General features: G+C 32.7%; 1 protein-coding gene across 1 annotated transcript; it reads right to left on the bottom strand.

Annotated features, from left to right (window-relative positions):
• Nucleotides 1-1,561: 1,561 nt before the first annotated feature.
• On the bottom strand, nt 1,562-17,225 carry LOC126886724 (major facilitator superfamily domain-containing protein 9-like). The gene is made up of 5 exons (XM_050653734.1): nt 16,797-17,225; nt 16,605-16,736; nt 9,813-9,942; nt 3,907-4,116; nt 1,562-2,275 (listed from the first exon to the last, which is right to left on the bottom strand). Exons 1-5 carry the CDS (start codon nt 16,842-16,844, stop codon nt 1,572-1,574), a joined length of 1,224 nt encoding a protein of 407 aa, XP_050509691.1. The 5' UTR covers nt 16,845-17,225; the 3' UTR covers nt 1,562-1,571.
• Nucleotides 17,226-18,436: the final 1,211 nt, after the last annotated feature.

Raw genomic sequence — 18,436 nt, 5'->3', positions numbered from 1 at the left:
TGTACATTAGCTGTAATGAGTAGGTAAATAAGAAGTAAAAAATTGTAATAATATTATAATAACCAAGTTTCACTAATTGGCAATATCTTTAATACATTTACTTTTGATTGAGACTGGCTGAATGACCATAGTCCAAGCCAAAAAAGAAAAAAAAAAAGTAACCCATTACTGTGATAGAACCAAAGTATCATATAAATTCTTCTATTAGTTCTAATCTAAGTCTGTCAGACTCTTTAGTTATTAATACTCATGCTTCAAAGTCTACTGTTGGTACTGTATATTAGGACTAAATCCTAATTTTCCAATCTTTAGTGCTGAATATATAGCAGCATATGAAACGTTAAGATACTTTGAAAAATCTCAGAATATATCTGTTACAATAGTATACAGCCTTCAATCTCAAGTGCTTATCGATTTACAAACTATCCTGTTCCACGGTACATGATACCTTACAAACTATATAATTTATCAAAAATGAATAACCATTTTCAATTTCGTTGCAACACGAAACTACAGCCGCTTTATATTCTAGTTCACTAGTTCAATCAGAGACTGCAGCAAGAACCTCTACCGGTTTTCGAAACTTATTAGTCTCTCATCAGGAGGCACATATGCTGCTCTCTCTGACCCTTCCAGGACAAACCCTTGCGTGTAGTTACGAGTTACGGATTGCAACGAACGAAATGGCAGGGATGCCCTAGCGGTAACTGCTAGCAAAAGAAGTTTTCAATCTAATAGCACATAAAATAACATTAAAAATATTACTCTACATCCCACCATATTGAAAACAATGGGAACCTTCTCTGGTTACACCTCCGAGGCTTCTAAAATTTGCAAGCCATAACGGATGCTGAGACTGAAGAAGATGAGGGAATTTTACAATTTATAATTCACGTCCCATATGCTCAGCGCGGTTCTCGTTGGAACTTTACCGCGCTGAGCAGATGGGACGTGAATTATAAATTGTAAAAAACTTTTTTATTATTATTTTAATTTCCTGGAAGTAACCATTCCGTTCCGTTTACGAGATGATTCTCGTTATTTCAAAAAAAATTTGTCTTCTTGACGTTCATTGTTAGACCGTACTCTTGTCTAGACTCCGCTATTCTGGTCACCAGTCTCGGAAGATCTTCAATAGTTTTTGCTAAGATGACAGTGTCATCCGCATATCTAATGTTGTTAATGGGAACTCCACTTACGTTTATTCTAGTTGTTTCACACTCAAGAAGGAGAATCGCTTATGAGTAGACTTTAATTGGCGACAATACGCATCCCGGTCTCGCCCCACGTCTAATTTCAATTTCCTCCGACAGCTGTTCATTGATACATACTTTTGCTCGCTGCTGATAGTATGAATTCGATATGACTCTGAAGTCATTGATTTTGGGACATTCAATAATTGTTCGTATCATACTTTTGACATAATACAATTTAAATATTGTTATGGAAAATTATTTGGGTGTGCACGTTTACATATGCTCTTATTCAGGAATAGTCAGTGCCCGAACAAAGAACATTAATCATTAAATTATTTTGTAAGGGTATGAAATTATACCAGAAATAACAAAATACTATGTATTTTTAACAGTGCTATCATATTTTCTCTTTGTATATAAACTAACAAACACTCCTATGCTAGCAGGAACAACTGCTATCAACATCACAGATTTCTCACTAAAAATGTCACTAGAGATCCCAGTAAACAAGGGAGTCATAAACCTCGCAACTGACATAACACTGTTCGAAGCACCAGACAGTGAACCTCGATGCAAGGCCTCCGTCTTCTTGAACATCAATTCCATGCTGGCAACTCTCATGGCCGTGGCTGCCAGGGAGAGTGGTGCCAGGAAAAACATAAATACTATAAAGTTCGGCGACAGGTACATCGCTATGAAACAGAGGGCTAAAACTCCGAACCATACACCCATCTTTGTGTAGACGTCCACGTTTTTTAAGAAACTATCCACTTTTTTCAGGCACAAACCAGATATCATTCCTATCGTACTGAACAAAGAGATCATGTATCCGACGTGTTTCTGGGACATCTGGAATGTTTCTCGTAGATATATGGCTTGATTTGAAAAGTACACCGTTATGGTCAAACCTAAGAGAAATTTTAGGAGAAAGGTATCCCAGTGAACTTTCCAATCAATGGATACTATTTCGTTTACAGATTTTTTGAATTCGGATGTCACGGTTTGCCATCCGATGGGGTTGTTGGTTGAATTTGGCGGTGTACTCCCTTTGGTATTTTCTGGCAGATAACAGGCACAGACTGTAACAAAAAATTACTTGCATTAGGTACAGCCGGTTCCTAAAAAAACTGATACGACTCTTAGCAAGATTTCATCATGTTGAGCAGTGTATTTGATTGATCTGACATTATATTTATTATGACAGACAAATAATAAAATAAACAAACAACAAACAACTGATTCATGAAAAAACTAATAAGTATTTTAGAAAAATTTAAACGCAGGATGAAAGATTACATTATTACCGAGGGCGGAAAGCCCCTTAGAATAAACAAGCAGTTTCTATTGAATGAAATATTTGAAATTAAATATCACACTTTTTTTATTTTCAGCCCTGTAACTTATTAAAATAAATATTATAGAAGTTTTCAGGGACTTTCAGCCCTCGGTAATAATGTAGTCTTTCATTCTGAGTTTAAATTTTTCAAAAATATTTATTAGCTTTCTCAGGATTCGAAAAAAAATGAATACAATTAAAATACATTGAGAATTTTGACATGCGTCACAATTTTGCATTAACTCAATGTAAAATTCTAAACTGTTGAATTCCAGCTTCCCTAATTGTTTGACATCAAAAGACATTAGAAACTATTTGTAGATGATTCAAATCTGTATTGAAAACAACTGTTAAAATTGGTCTACGTAATTAAACATATTCCAAAATTTTGTAAAAATGTAATACATTTCAGTTTTCAGCCCTAACTTAGGCCACACACAATGCAATAATGTTCACATTTTTGAACTGTCAATATTTTTATTTTATCATCTATTGTAAAACAATACAGTTGATAAGATACCCTCAGTTGCGGAGAAAGTATTAATAATAAAGATTAATAATAAAGTCTAATAACCGTGGAACAGAATAAGCTATCTGACAAATTTTAAGATTTGGCAGTGACATTGACAGTATGTAAATATTAAGTATTTATCCTTCAAAATACACTGCTCAATTTTCGACAAAATACGCGTCAAGAGTCGTATCAGTTTTTTTTGGAACCAGGTGTACATAGTTGCTTCCAAATTGTGATAAAAATGTTGCAGGAGAATTCAGTTAGTGCATAATGTGCCCTTAATTTTCCAAAATATTGGAAAGCGAATAGATAAAGTCTTTTAAAGTCAATTAGACTTTACACAAAATATCTTACAGGTTGTAGATTCAATCTATTCGAACATAAAACTACTTTAAAAAAATTTTAATACAGTAATAAATGTTTATTCATAAAGACTCTAAAAAATGATACTGTCTTACTAGATACTGTATACAAAATCTCGGCAAGAATATTGAGAAATAAACTAAATTTTTATAGGGAAAGAATCTTGCAAGAGTAGCAGGCTAGTTTTAGAAAGGATAAAACTACTATAGATAAAATCTTCCCCTTAAAGGAGATACAGAGAACTTGTTACGAAAGCATGTGATAGAGTCAAAATGTAGTGAGCAATGGAACACTTGGATATAACAAAAAAATTGATCAGACTAGTAAAAATGACACTAAATAACTCTCCCTGTGAAATTGCTTGGCACGGTTACATTTCAGATCAAGCTTACGGTTGCAAAAGGCTTGAGTCACAGGAAGATCCTTTATCCATTTCATTCAACTTAGTTCAAGTGCAATTGACCCCTTTGAAATATACAATAGAATTAAATACTTACCATAGTTAATAATAAACAGTAGTCCAGTAAGCATGCACACATAAGTGAATCCATGGTTTAACTCTGATAGATTTCCTCCAACAAATGGTCCAACAATGAATCCTAATGAAGCAACTGAAGCGGATTTTCCGAAAATGTCGTTTTGCTCTTCTGGAGAAACCAAATCAGTTATTACAGCTTTACAGATACTTTGAGTATGTTTGACGACACCTATAATTAAAGAAAATAAAATATAACACCTAAAAGCATTAATATATAATTATTCGCGGTGTGCAAGTACTTGGAAGGGATACGCGAAACGATCGTGCGCGAATAGCGGATAAATATTGCAACTTTCTTAAATAATTCATGTCAATTGAAATTGTCAAATTGACGTACATTTCATAACTACTGTCATTGAAGGACAAAAATTATATATTGCTCCACAATATTGATATGATATGCAATTATTATATAAAGGTAAATTTAATTAATTGTATTTTGCTTGGAGTACTGCATTTTAATAACTGATTTTATTTACTACATACAATTGTTTACGTTTTAATAGCATAACCTAAATCTTATTTTTTTTTTGGGCTATAGCCGTGACAATTATCCAGTAACCAGGACCATATGATTGGCCAAAATAATTAAAAGTGGGAATAGAAGTGCAGAGCGTAAAAACCAGGTGTCGCTTTTCCGAACTTGCACGGTCCCAATACCTATTGTATAGTACATAAGTACAATTATTTTGTAAGTCACAGTACTAACTTATAGATGGTACGACTAATAATGAATCCACATACTTATAAAAAAGGGACCTTTAAATTTTACCTATCAAAACCTGAGCTTAGTGGGTCCATTACTTTACACCTTTCAATTATTCAAGTGAGACTGCTTTTACAATTTTCTAATTGGCCTTAGTATACTCAAGCGGGGTGTAGTTGCACCACAGACATCAATTATTTTTGGCGATACTTTCAAAAATAACCTTTTTCATTTGAATTTTCTTTCAGGTATGTACCGGGTGTCCCAATAAGAATGGCTCTCGGCCATATATCAGGAACCGTTTGTAGTAGAGCTTTGAAATAAAAAATTTTATAACAAAAGTTGCCTCAGGAAAAGCCTGGAAATTATTTTTATAATTGTGGGACCACCGCTAGAGGGCGTAATTGAATATCAAAAATTAAAAAATCTAAATTTTACAAAATTTTCCTAATGAAGGGGCACTGGAAATCCGATCGTCGTATTCTTCATAAAATTCTACGCATATTTGATTAGACAAGTTTACGTCTACCTTTGGAAATAAGAGGTGGGGGTGAGTGGGAACCTTGTTATGAAAAACTGGCTGTGAGTCCGGTTCTGCTTAATCAAATTTTGCAAACTTGGTCTTGTTGAAGACAGATCTTTTTCGTCAGTGTAAAAGTTATGATTTCGAACCAACTTACTGAGTAATATGCCAGCTAGAACGCGTTATTTAATTTTTTTCAGAAATCTAGTGTTCCTTGGAAAATATTAAATACAAACATGCATTTTTAATACCATATTACAAAATTAGACAAAATTAGCAACAGAATAGCGAAAACCGCATGTTAATACCTTTTTTCTATCTCGAGATATCTTACAAAACGTGTAAATTTAAAAACATAACTGTTACTGTCACCGGTAAACGAAATTCATTAAAAGTAGTGTGCCATGGAAACAACAAAGAAACATTTTCCAGCTGTCAACGTATATTAGGTCTTTTCAACGCTTCTCATTTGTTTCGAGCTTCGTTCATATCTCGTATATTAATATTATACACGGATTATACGGCATATGACAGAGGCTCGAAACAAATGAGAAGCGTTGAAAAGCCCTATTACAAAGAAATAAAAACAACTATTTAGTGATGACATAAACGTTCAAATTTTTGCCCATCATTTTCGTTGCAAACATTTACTCTTTCAAGAGTAGATTGAACAGCAGTCTCAATTTCTGCTCTCGATATGCTTTGAATGGCGTTTAGTATTCTCTGGATAATGTATTCTAGAGTAGTGTATGATGGGCAACAATTTGAATATTTAGGTCGTCACTAAGTAGTTCTTTTTGTTCTGTGTTATATTTAATTTTAATAGTATTGTTTCTCTTTATATTGTTGTTTTAATTAATTATATTTTTATACGTTGACATCTGGAAAATGTTATTTTGTTTTTTTCCACAGCACACTACTTTTCATTAACTTAGTTTACCGGTGATATTAACAGTTATGTATAAAATTTACACGTTTCTCGAGATATCTTGAGATAGAAAAAAGGTATCGACATGCGGTTTTCGCTATTCTATTGCTAATTTAATCTAATTTTATAAAGTAGGATTAAAAATGCATACTTGTATTTAATATTTTCCAAAGAAAACTAGATTTCTGAAAAAAATTAAATAACGCCTCCCAGCTGGCTTATTACTTATTAGGATGGTTCAAAATTATCACGCTTACATTGAAGAAAAAGATCTGTCTTCAACAAGACCCAGTTTTCAAAATTTGATTTAGCAGAACCGGACTTACAGCCATTTTTTCGTAACAAGGTTCCCACTCACCCCCACCTCTTATTTGCAAAGGTAGAGTTAAACTTGTTAAATCAAATATGCGCAGAATTTGATGAAGAATACAATAATCGGATTTCCAGTGTCCCTTCATTAGGAAAATTCTGTAAAATTTGGATTTTTTTATTTTTGATATTCAATTACGCCCTCTAGCGGTGGACCCACAATTATGAAAATAATTTCCAGGCTTTTTCTGAGGCAACTTTTGTTATAAAATTTTTTATTTCAAAGCTCTACTATAAACGGTTCCTGAGATATGGCCGAGAGCCATTCTTATTGGGACACCCGGTACATACCTGGTTGTAAATACATTTATAATTTAGCATAAGAAAGTTTTGACACATTGCTAGCTGTTTATTGCAACAAGTTATAATCAGTTTTGTTCCTTGGGGTTCAGCCACACTCTGCTTGGTAAGTAACGACGAGTATATTTTTTGCATACGTTGAAAATTAGGCGGGGTACAAATAAACTCCAAATTGTTCAAGCGACTGTGGTTCCACGTATTTCGACTTAAGCACTCTCGGGGATTCACAATTTATTTCATAGATGTCACGAAGACGTAGTTATCTCGGTACAGTTTTGGTCCTAGTGTGTTTAGTTGTGTTTGTAGTAATTGTCGATGACATGCTTTATAAAAATAAGTGAAACACCAAAGTTTCGGAATCCAAAAAAAGTGACTGAAAAAGAACTATTGGCGATATATACCAGACTCTTACGATAGTTATTTTAGTGATTTGCTACCATTAGAAGATAGTTTAAGTGGTATCTAAGGGACTGATATTAGACCGGGCAGTATCGTCGCCCCCCGCTAGCGAAATTATTCGGATTCGATTTTTTTGCACAAACTTACTCAAAAAGAGGTCCTTATAACATATCCTCAGGGTGCCGGGCGGTGCCGTGGTGGAAAAATTATTTAAACAATTTTTTTTAAACAAATTCACAAAAATAATTTTTTCATTTCGAACAATTTTTTTTTAGATAAATTGGGACATTCTGAGCAAAAAAGGTCTGTTGTCATTTTTTTCTAAAATTGATTATTGTCGAGTCAGATGCGATTAAAAATTTGAAAAATGCGAAAATGGCCATTTTCAAGGCTTAATAACTCGAGTAAACATTATTATTATGAAATTCAAAAAGTGACCAAATCAAGTTTCAAACCCCTTCTTCAAGGTCCTGAAGAGATCTTTGTCATTATTTTATTACAAAGCTGATATTTTTAATTATTAACAATTAGCGCTATAGACCAGGATGTATCCGTCGCCCCCGTTAGTGAAATTATTCCGATTCCATTTTTTTGCAGAAACTTACTCAAAACGATGTCCTTATAACATATTCACAGGGTGCCGGGCGGTGCCGTGGTCGAAAAATTGTTTAAACAATTTTTTTTAAACAAATTCACAAAAATATTTTTTTATTGCGAACGATTTTTTTTAGATAATTTGGCTTATTCTGAGCAAAAAAGGTCTCTAGTGATTTTTCTCTAAAATTGATTGTTGTCGAGTTATATGGCCATTTTCGCATTTTTCAAATTATAAATCACGTATAATTCGACAACAATCAATTTTAGAAAAAAATCACAAGAGACATTTTTTGCTCAGAATGTCCCAAATTATCTAAAAAAAATTTGTTCGAAGTGAAAAAATTATTTTTGTGAATTTGTTTAAAAAAATTGTTTAAACAATTTTTCGACCACGTCACCGCCCGGCACCCTGTGGATATGTTATAAGGACCTCGTTTTGAGTAAGTTTCTGCAAAAAAATGGAATCGGAATAATTTCACTAACGGGGGCGACGATAAATCCTGGACTATAGCGCTAATTGTTAATAATTAAAAATAACAGCTTTCTAATAAAATAATGACAAAAATCCTTTCCTGACCTTGAAGAAGGGATTTGAAACTTGATTTGGTGACTTTTTGAATTTCATAATAATGGTAGGCGAGCCCAAGCGGGGATTTTTGCAGTTACTCGAGCGCGTCAGATTATCATATGGGGAGAAACGTGGTACCCTGCAGATGTACCTCTGCCATATATTGGCTCTTAACACAGGGGAGTTCGTTTAGGGGGGCCTGAAAATAAAAATCTATCCTTAAAAATACTAGAAATTGTCAGATTAAGATAAGGTAAGTTAAGTACATGCAAAACAGTGTATATTTAAAAAATCTGACGATTTGAGCGGGGCGTAAGGAAATTTCAGGTGAGTCACAAAGTTTCACAAGAAAAAAGCGAATATTTCGCAAAATGAACGTCAGATCGAAAAACCAAAAACTGCACTTCAATATTTTTCAAAAATCTATCGAAAGATACCAAACATGACCCCTCACAGAGAGGGGTGGGAGGTAAATTTAAAATTTTAAATACAAATCCCGCGATATTTAGCAAAATAAACATCAGATCGAAAAACTGCAAAATACACTTATTTAATATTTTTGAAAAATATATCGAATGGTACCAAACGCGACCCTTCACGGAGGTGGGGTGGGGGGTTACTTTAAAATCTTAAATGGGAACCTCCATTTTTTATTGCAGATTTGGATTATCTGCATAAAAATAAGCAACTTTTATTCGAAACCTTTTTTCGAATTATGGATAGATGGCGCTATAATCGGAAAAAACAATTAATGGAAATGGAAAATTAAATTAAAAAATGGCAAGCGCCCGCTAAAATGGAAAATTTTGCTTAACTTTTTTTGGTTTTAGGACCTAATAATCATAACCCAATAGGTCCCCAAAGCGCTCGAGTGACTGCACATTTAGCATACTTTGCTCCCCTACCATAATGTTTAATCGAGTTATTAAGCCTTGAAAATGGCTATTTTCGCATTTTTCAAATTTTTTATCGCATATAACTCGACAACAATCAATTTTAGAAAAAATGACAAGAGACCTTTTTTCCTCAGAATAAGCCAATTTATCTAAAAAAAATTTGTTCGAAATGAAAAAATTATTTTTGTGAATTTGTTTAAAAAAAATTGTTTAAACAATTTTTCGACCACGGCACCGCCCGGCACCCTGTGGATATGTTATAAGAACCTCTTTTTGAGTAAGTTTGTGCAAAAAAATCGAATCGGAATAATTTCGCTAGCGGAGGCGACGATACTGCCCGGTCTATATAGTGACTAACAGAAATTGATGGGTAGATGAAGTGTTGTAAGCTAGTGATGGTGAGATCAGTAATCATTCAGTAAATTATATGGAAAATCCAACTTGTACGTCTACGTATGGTAGCATGTGGGCAAAAGATAGAGGGAGAGAGATAAAAATTTGTCTATTTAAATTGTTTGATCTTAATAAGAGTAAAATATTTAGAAAATTTTAAAGTATCATTGTCTTTTTTCAACTCACCTAAGACGAACCTCAATAATAGTATAAAAACAATTGAATTTGTTGTTCCTAAAAGACCATAACATGCTGCACACATTAAAAGAGTCCATTTTAAAACAGTTCTTCTATCTCTAATATCACTCCAACTGCCCTGAAATAAAAATCGTTTAAATAATAGAAAGGTTGGTGGTCACATATCATGAATTGGTTATCTTGGATTATACCAATATCAGTCCCCTTTATACCAAAATATTTAAATACCAAATTATTTCTCTTGAAAATGAGGATGGAATCACCATCACCAACTGGAGGGACAAGGAATATTTATATTCTTTCCACTAAATATAGAAATTACATGCAAAAGGTGTCAAGTAATCCGCAAACTAAAATGAAGCCAAAAGTAGTATTGTACCATTGAAATTGCAAGACAAGTATTTATAAAAATGAAAGAACTGTTTGTTAATCGAGACCTTCCTCTGGAGCTGAGGATAAGAGCCTTGAGATGCCACATATTCTTGTTGTATGGAATAGCAAGCCGGGTACAAAAATGTTTTGATATAAAGAAGTTGGAAGCATTTTAGATGTGGTGCTATAGAAGGATTTTGAAAATATGGATCCAACAAGTTACAATGCAGAAGTTTTAAGAAGGCTACAAAAGGATTACGAGATCATAAAGAACATCACAACAAGACAGCTTGAATATTTAGGCCACCTTACCAGAGGTGCGAAATATGAGATATTAAGGCTCATACTGCAAGGTAGAATTAAGGGTAAAAGATCCGTAGGAAGAGGAAGAATTTCCTGGCTGAGAAACCTAAGAGACTGGTATTCGCGGTGTGCAAGTACTTGGAGGGGATACGAGAAACGATCGTGCGCGAATAGCGGAGAAATATTGCAACATTCTTAAATAATTCATATTGTCAATTGAAAATGTCAAATTGACGTACAGCTGGTTCCTAAAAAAACTGATACGATTCTTAGTAAGATTTGATCATTTTGAGCAGTGTATTAAATACCGACCAATCAAATATTGACTGGTCTGACAGTATATTATATTTATTATGATAGACAAATATTAAAATAAACAAACAAACAACAAACAGCTGATTACATGTTAATTCATAAATATTGTAATAATTATTATTAAGGTCTAAATTTTGACATTATTTTGAATTCCTGCATTTTATAAAGAGCATATAAATGATAGTTTTTAGATAAAATAGGGTTGTTGTTATTATTTTTAATATCATTAAGGAATAAAACAAACGACTTAACAATATATTAAAGTAAAAATTGTTTTAAAACTGTTGTTCTGCTTACGTCTTACGTTAAAATGGTTCGCTATGGCAGATAGTGAACAAACATCTTCTAATTTCGTTACAATTCTTGCTTTTAGTTCTTTTGCTAGCATATGGAGCCATTTTTTGAGGTTGAATAGAATAAGTAATCTGACGAATTTTAAGATTTGGCAGTGACAGTGACAGTGACAGTAGGTAAATAACAAATTTTTTCCTTCAAAATACACTGCTCAATTTTCTACAAAATACGCTTTCTTCTTCTTCTTTTTTGTTTTTGGTTTCGCTGCAAGGCGATTACCAGCACGATTTATAAGCGATCTTGACGTAGTCTGGCTCTAAGCCATACCAAAATCGCTGACTATGTTCTTGTAAGGAAGCTTTTGATGAGGTGTGATGATTATAATTAAATGAGATTAATTGGGTCAGGTTAAGTATGATTAAAAATTAAAACATAAATTAAATGACAAATAGCAACATAATATAACACGGATACATATAAACAGTTGAGCCTTGCAATTTGTAAGCTTATTTTGTTAATTGCTAGAAAACGCATTGCAGTTTATAAGCTTATTTGGTTAATTGCAAGAAAACGCATAATTACATTGACTGATTCTTCCGTTAAGGAACTTAGAATATTGTATATAGAGAGCGGTGTTTTGAAGTTCATGGAAATAAATTTTGTGTATATATCAAAATTAGGAATCACATTAATCGGGCATTCAAAAAAGATGTGGTTTAGATCCTCGAGACGACCACATTCACAAAAAGGATTATCTTTTATATTCATTTTATACAGATGTTGTTTTGTTAAACAATGGCCTGTGCGCATTCTAATGATGGTGGTAGTGTGTCTTCTATTTCTATATGGAAAATTTGAATACCAAGGTTTTGTAGGAAAGAAGTCTTGAATTGTTTTGTATTGCGAAGTCTTCTTATGGACTAAAGATTTCCATTTTTCTTGGTACTCTTTTGTAATTTTTCCTCTGATGACTGATAGGGCATCCTGGGAATTCAGTTGTACTTCCATGGGTACATTCAGGTCTCTTCCTATTTTTGCCAGTATGTCAGCCTGGGTGTTACCAAATATATTAGAGTGTCCAGGTATCCAGGAAAGGAGAATTTTGGTACCATTCTCATTGGCTGAAGATATAAGTTTCTTTGTTTTTAGGGCCCTTATATCTGCTGAAGCAGATATGTTACATGTTTTAATATTGGTTATTGCATTGAGCGAATCAGAAAATATTATAGCTTTCTTTAGATGTTTTGTAGTTGCGACTTCCACCGCTTGATGTATTGCTATACTCTCTGCTTTGCTTATGCTTAGAGCTCCAGGAAGTCTTGAGGAGAAATTATATTCAATACTCGGGATGCATATCCAAAAACCTACCCTTTCTTTGTTTTTTGAGGCATCAGTATATATAAAGGTATGGTCTTTCCCATATTGTTCAGTAGTCATAAGGAATTTTTCTTTAATCATCGGGTCATATTTTTTGATATTACAATTTAGAATTGGAAGTGGATTCATTAGTGTATCATAGTCTAATTCATAGCATGGAAAATTTGGGCTTTTGTATATTTTTTTAAAATATGGAAAAAAATATTCTAATGCCGAAACCAAGTATGGTACATTATTCCTTGTATAAAAATTAGGTTTGTTTATAAGTCTTTTACGTATTTCAATTAGGAGTAATATTATGGGATGATTCTCAATAATGATGATTTTACTTAAAAATTTAGAGGCTAACAATAATCTTCTATGTTCTAGGTCCATTTGGGCAGACTCTGCCAAGATTGCCAAATTTGGTGTAGACTTCATGCACCCCAAACATATCTTAAGTCCCTCAAAAAATACTGCATTGAGTTTGTTGTTGCATTTTTGTGATATTGGGTTGAATAGGAAGGAACCATAATCGAGGTGAGATCTGATCAAGGCATTAAAAACCATTAGGAGTGTTCGTGGGTCAGCTCCCCACCAGACTCTACATATTGCACGTAGGATGTTAATATTTTTCTTTGCCTTGAGTATAATATTGTCAACATGTAAGTCCCATGATAGATGCTTATGAAAAATTATGCCTAGAAATTTCACTTCATTTTTTAGAGGAATGGCTGTGTTGTTGATTTTGATTTCTGTTTGATTTCTACAAAATACGCTTTAAGAGTCGTATCAGTTTTTTTAGGAACCAGCTGTACATTTCATACCTATTGTCATTTAAGAAGAAAAATTATATATTGCTTCACAATATTCATATGATATAAAGGTAAATTTAATTAATTGTATTTAGCTTGCTGTACTGCATTTTAATAACTAATTTTATTTACTACATACAATTGTTTACGTTTTAAAAACAACCTAAATCTTATTTTTTCTTCTCATTATTTTTTTTTGACTATGGCCTTGACAATTATCCAGTAACCAGGACCATACGATTGGCCAATATAATTAAAAGTGCGAATAAAAGTGCAGAGCGAAGAAACCAGGTATCGCTTTTCCGAACTTGCACGGTCCCAATAGTTGCAGCTCAGTATATCTTTGCAGAGCAGCCACCAATAAGGTACCGACAGCTGTGATGATAGCCAATCTCTGATAGGAGAATGAACTACAAGGAGAAGAAAGGCAATGAAAGGAATGAAATGGTATAGGAAGGTGCTCCTCGAACTTTTATTAATGACATATATGCTAAATTCTTATACAGTGGAACCTCGATTATCCGTCTCTCCATTAACCGTCAGGGTACATACAGAAGTTGTATTGACTACATAAGCAAAAATTTTAATGCAAAAAAATAAAAAAAAAAAAGTTAATTTGATTTGTGATGAGGCCACAAATGGCTATCCATTGCTGGCAGATAAAGAAATCGTTGAAATGGCAACAAAGGTGGACCAAACAGATTCAGAAGCTGACACAGACTTGGAATTTGACTGTGGCTATGTTGATGAACCTATTGTAACTGACAATTTGCGTAAACAATCTAGAGAAACTGCATCGCACATGCAATAATTCATCGAGTGGTATTCTCAACAAGAAGAAGCCAATAAAGTAGATTGCATGATCTTATGCCGATTAAGAAATTCAGTTGTCACAAAATGTGAAGTAACAGCAAAACAAACAAAGATTTCAGAATATTTTAAATTTATTCCATTGTATGAACACAAATCCCCCTTATATTGTCAAACAAACCATACAAATGAAATTTGAGAGTCGTACTATGAATTTTTAATTTTTTTTTAATGTTCTGTTAACCGCCTTTTCGATTATCCGTCATACCCTTGGTCCGATGCCCTGACGAATAATCGAGGTTCTACTGTATTTTATACAGGGTGTCTGCGTAACTTGGAACCATATGGGAAACTTTTTTAATATCAATTTTACAAAAAAAAGTCATTCTTTATAAAGTGCTCTGCATAGTCTAAAACCTAAGATGCAATCATCAGATATCAAATTTTGTCAACAGTATACGAGGTATGTCAAAAAATATGAATTTCGCTCAAGAGCAAACTACCTTTATATTTCAAAATATTAAAAAAATTTTATTATGAAAAGTTATTTGTAATTAAAAACCATATTCAAATATGCAATAACAGCCTTCTACTTGAAAAAAAATCTATTCCGAACATCATTTTTATTTATTAGACATGTAATAACTCTTTTATTATTAATTTTAGGAAAAAAAGTTATTCTTCATAAAAATCTGTGCATTAAACTTCAAGATGCAACCATCAGTTATCCAAGTTTGTTAATTTTATACGAGGTGTGTCAAATAATATGAATTTAGAAAGAATTCTATCTAAATTTATATTATTTGACACACCTCGTATAAAATTAACAAACTTGGATAACTGATGGTTGCATCTTGAGGTTTAGACCATGCACAGATTTTTATGAAGAATAACTTTTTTCCTAAAATTATTAATAAAAGAGTTATTACATGTCTAATAAATAAAAATGATGTTCCGAATCGGTAATTTAAGAAAATTTCAGAATTTTTTTTTTCAAGTAGAAGGCTGTTATTGCATATTTGAATATGGTTTTTAATTACAAATAACTTTTCATAATAAACTTTTTTGATATTTTGAAATATAAAGGTAGTTTGCTCTTGAGCGAAATTAATATTTTTTGACATACCTCGTATACTGTTGACAAAATTTGATATCTGATGATTGCATCTTAGGTTTTAGACTATGCAGAGCACTTTATAAAGAATAACTTTTTTTCGTAAAATTGATATTAAAGAAGTTTCCCATATGGTTCCAAGTTACGCAGACACCCTGTACAATCTTGTAACTGGAGAAAAAATGTTAGTCAGCGATTTTAAAAAGCAGATGTGAAGCATCTAATGACAAACAATGAAGATAACAATTCACATAAACAAGTACCTACACCAGTATTGTTCATCACGTTATTGAAGGGAAAACAGATGGAAGTAAGCATCAATGAAGAAAGATGTGCAAAAACTGTTATAAGAACAGTAAAAACCATGATCGCCAATATGCAATAAACAAAACTAAAAAGGTAGATATCTTTTGTAAAAGTTGTGCAAACGATACTTGTTTTATCACCTTGCTTGCATTTAGAGATATTTATAAACTTATTTTGAGTGCGTTACAAGGCATATATCACGAAAGTCAAAAATAGGCGAAAATGGTTTTATTGCTTTAAGTCATATATGTAGTTCTCCATGCTCTTTTATACAGTAAAACTCACTAAGTCAGAATTGTTTATTTTCATTGGTAAATTTCCATTGATAAACAGCATTAAGTCAGTTTTGTTACTATTTGTACAACCAAGCATCAAGAGGACTTAATTATTTTTGACATTTCATGTGACTTAGTGCCTTTTGGTTGTAAGACCACGATATTATGTCTTGTATACCCCATTTGCCACTGTGGGCTGTGAGAAAGTTGAACAACGGTTGAGCCAACCGTTAATCTAGTACAATGTCTATTATTCTTGTAACGCAACCAAGGTGTTTACGAACTTCATAAAAATGAAATAAGATGCTTATTTCCATTTTTTATACAAGTGATTAATGTTCATTTATTATTTTATTCAAACAAACATGTTTATTTGTTAATTAAAGTTTATTTTAAAGCCAGAACCCTCCTTGTATGTTCTTATAGGGATCATGTTCAAATAGGGACCACATTGCTCATTACGAACAAATCTAAGAAATTGCATGTGAGTCATATAGATTTTAGGCCATGTTGGTCCATTTTTACAATCCTACACAGTAAAATATGCTCCAACGGGCCAGCAGCTATTAGAAAATGTGTTGATCCTATGCAAACCAACATAGCCTGGTAAGACAAAATATATGTTGGCCCCATCGGATCGGACCAATGTGGCAGTCAGCAGGATCAGTTTATGTATCTGTATATTGTAATGTGCTTAGGTTAGGATGTAGGGCCAACCATTTTTTAGAATTACCTAAATATATAAGAATTTAGAGACAGACAATTTAAACACAGAATGAATGGTTGGTTCAGTTTATAGAAAACATAAAACACTACTTACTATGAGAGGTCCTGATAAAACTTGAATTGCAGAGTATGCTGAAGAAATTAATCCTACAGTGGTATGTGACGCCCCCAGATCTCTTAAGTAATTACCAAACAGAGGAAATGTTAATCCAACAGCAAATAAATCCTTAAAAATATTTATAAACGTGTCATAAATGTTGAAAAAATAATTTTTTTATATGCCTACCAGAAAAGAAATCATGTAAATTAAATTGATGGTCTTGGTGGTCCCCATGGTAGCTATTCTTCAAAAGAGGGCTCATTTAAATTATTTAATCATGTAACTGCAACACTATTTAAAGTAGATACTGATCAAACGTAGAAACGATAAGATAAATAGTTAATAATTATTGTCCTTCACATTTTTGAATCGTTTTAAATGACGTGTTATAATAAATTAAGTTTAATGTTGCAAATACATGAACCAATGTCAAAATACGTGATCATCTAAGGCATTTTGTGGTTATGATGTGATAATTATTGTAAACAATTCTATCCACATTGTTTTGTTTATAAATAAATATTCCGTTCAGTTATCTACTAGGTAAAGGACCCCCCTTATCTATGGGACCTGGGACCCATTCTATATAAATATATATGGGATAATTCATAAATTCTAAAAAATTATTTGAAGTTTTAAAAAATAAATATCAGCTGACATCTGACATATTATAGTCTGGGGACCAGTGCTGTAATTTTGAACCGCTGAATTTCAAACTGTTCTCTTGCGAGTCCTGTCGCCAGGGGGGTATGTACAACGGTCTTCTTTTATTCAGATGGACTTACCCAAGTTTTTTTTATGTATTTTACCCGTAGAACACGAATTTTTTGGGTAACAGTTGATCCGGATGTCGATAAGATTGTTATAAACAAAGAACTTGAGGAATTACATAACAGCGATTTCTCGAAAAACAAAACATTTTTTTGTATTTTTTGGGTCATTCTAAGCAAAAAATGTTCCTACAAGTTTTTTCGTAGGATGCATAGTTTTCGAGATAAACGCAGTTATACTTTCAAAAAAATCGAAAAATTGCAAATTTTGAACCCGAATAACTTTTGATTAAAAAATAAAATAGCAATTCTGCTTACCGAATTTAAAAGTATAAGTCAAGTTATATCGGTTTTGATTATTTGCATTGCTAAAAATTTATTTTTTTTATTGTTAAACAAAGCTATAAACACATAGTGTTTCCCGTGCCAAATACATGCGTTTTAACGCATGCTACGTAGAATTGCTTCGCTTGCACTTTTGTACCTACTCTACGTACTCGTTCGATCATGGCCGCGTTTAGGTCAATTGCCGCCCTAGGCAATTCTCTAGTAGCCGCCCTTCAAAAATGTACCATTTTTGCGAAAAAAAAATGCAAGCAGAATTTTTTATTTAGGAAGCGTTCAAGTATTACGTAACGCGATTTTTTAAGATTTTTGACCCCCCCAACCTGCGTTACGTATAATACTTGAACGGTCCCTTAAATAAGAAATGTATTGTTTGGAAATGTATTAAAAATATTCTTTATTTTACATCAAGCGTAATGTTACATATTACTATTATAAAAAGACGCCATGCATTTTTTTTTGACAATATTACTATAAGTGATACTTTAACAATAAGGGTAAATAAATTTATTTCATAGGGGAGTCAATGCAGATCGAAAACTTGCATTATTTCGGAAAAAATCAAACAAGCTTATATTTTTCTAAAATGTAAGCTTGTTTGATTACCCTATATTTTATTTTATATTCAAAATCTTCTTAACTTCCCCATCACAAAAATATAAAGGTTTGTTTTGTTATACAAGGTATTTACAAAGTTATAACCAATGTTCT

Source organism: Diabrotica virgifera, chromosome 6 (genome assembly GCF_917563875.1).
Source record: "Diabrotica virgifera virgifera chromosome 6, PGI_DIABVI_V3a".
Classification (NCBI taxonomy): Eukaryota; Metazoa; Arthropoda; class Insecta; order Coleoptera; family Chrysomelidae; genus Diabrotica; species Diabrotica virgifera.
Note: the sequence above shows the minus strand (reverse complement) of the source record. Positions and strands in the feature narration are given on the sequence as shown.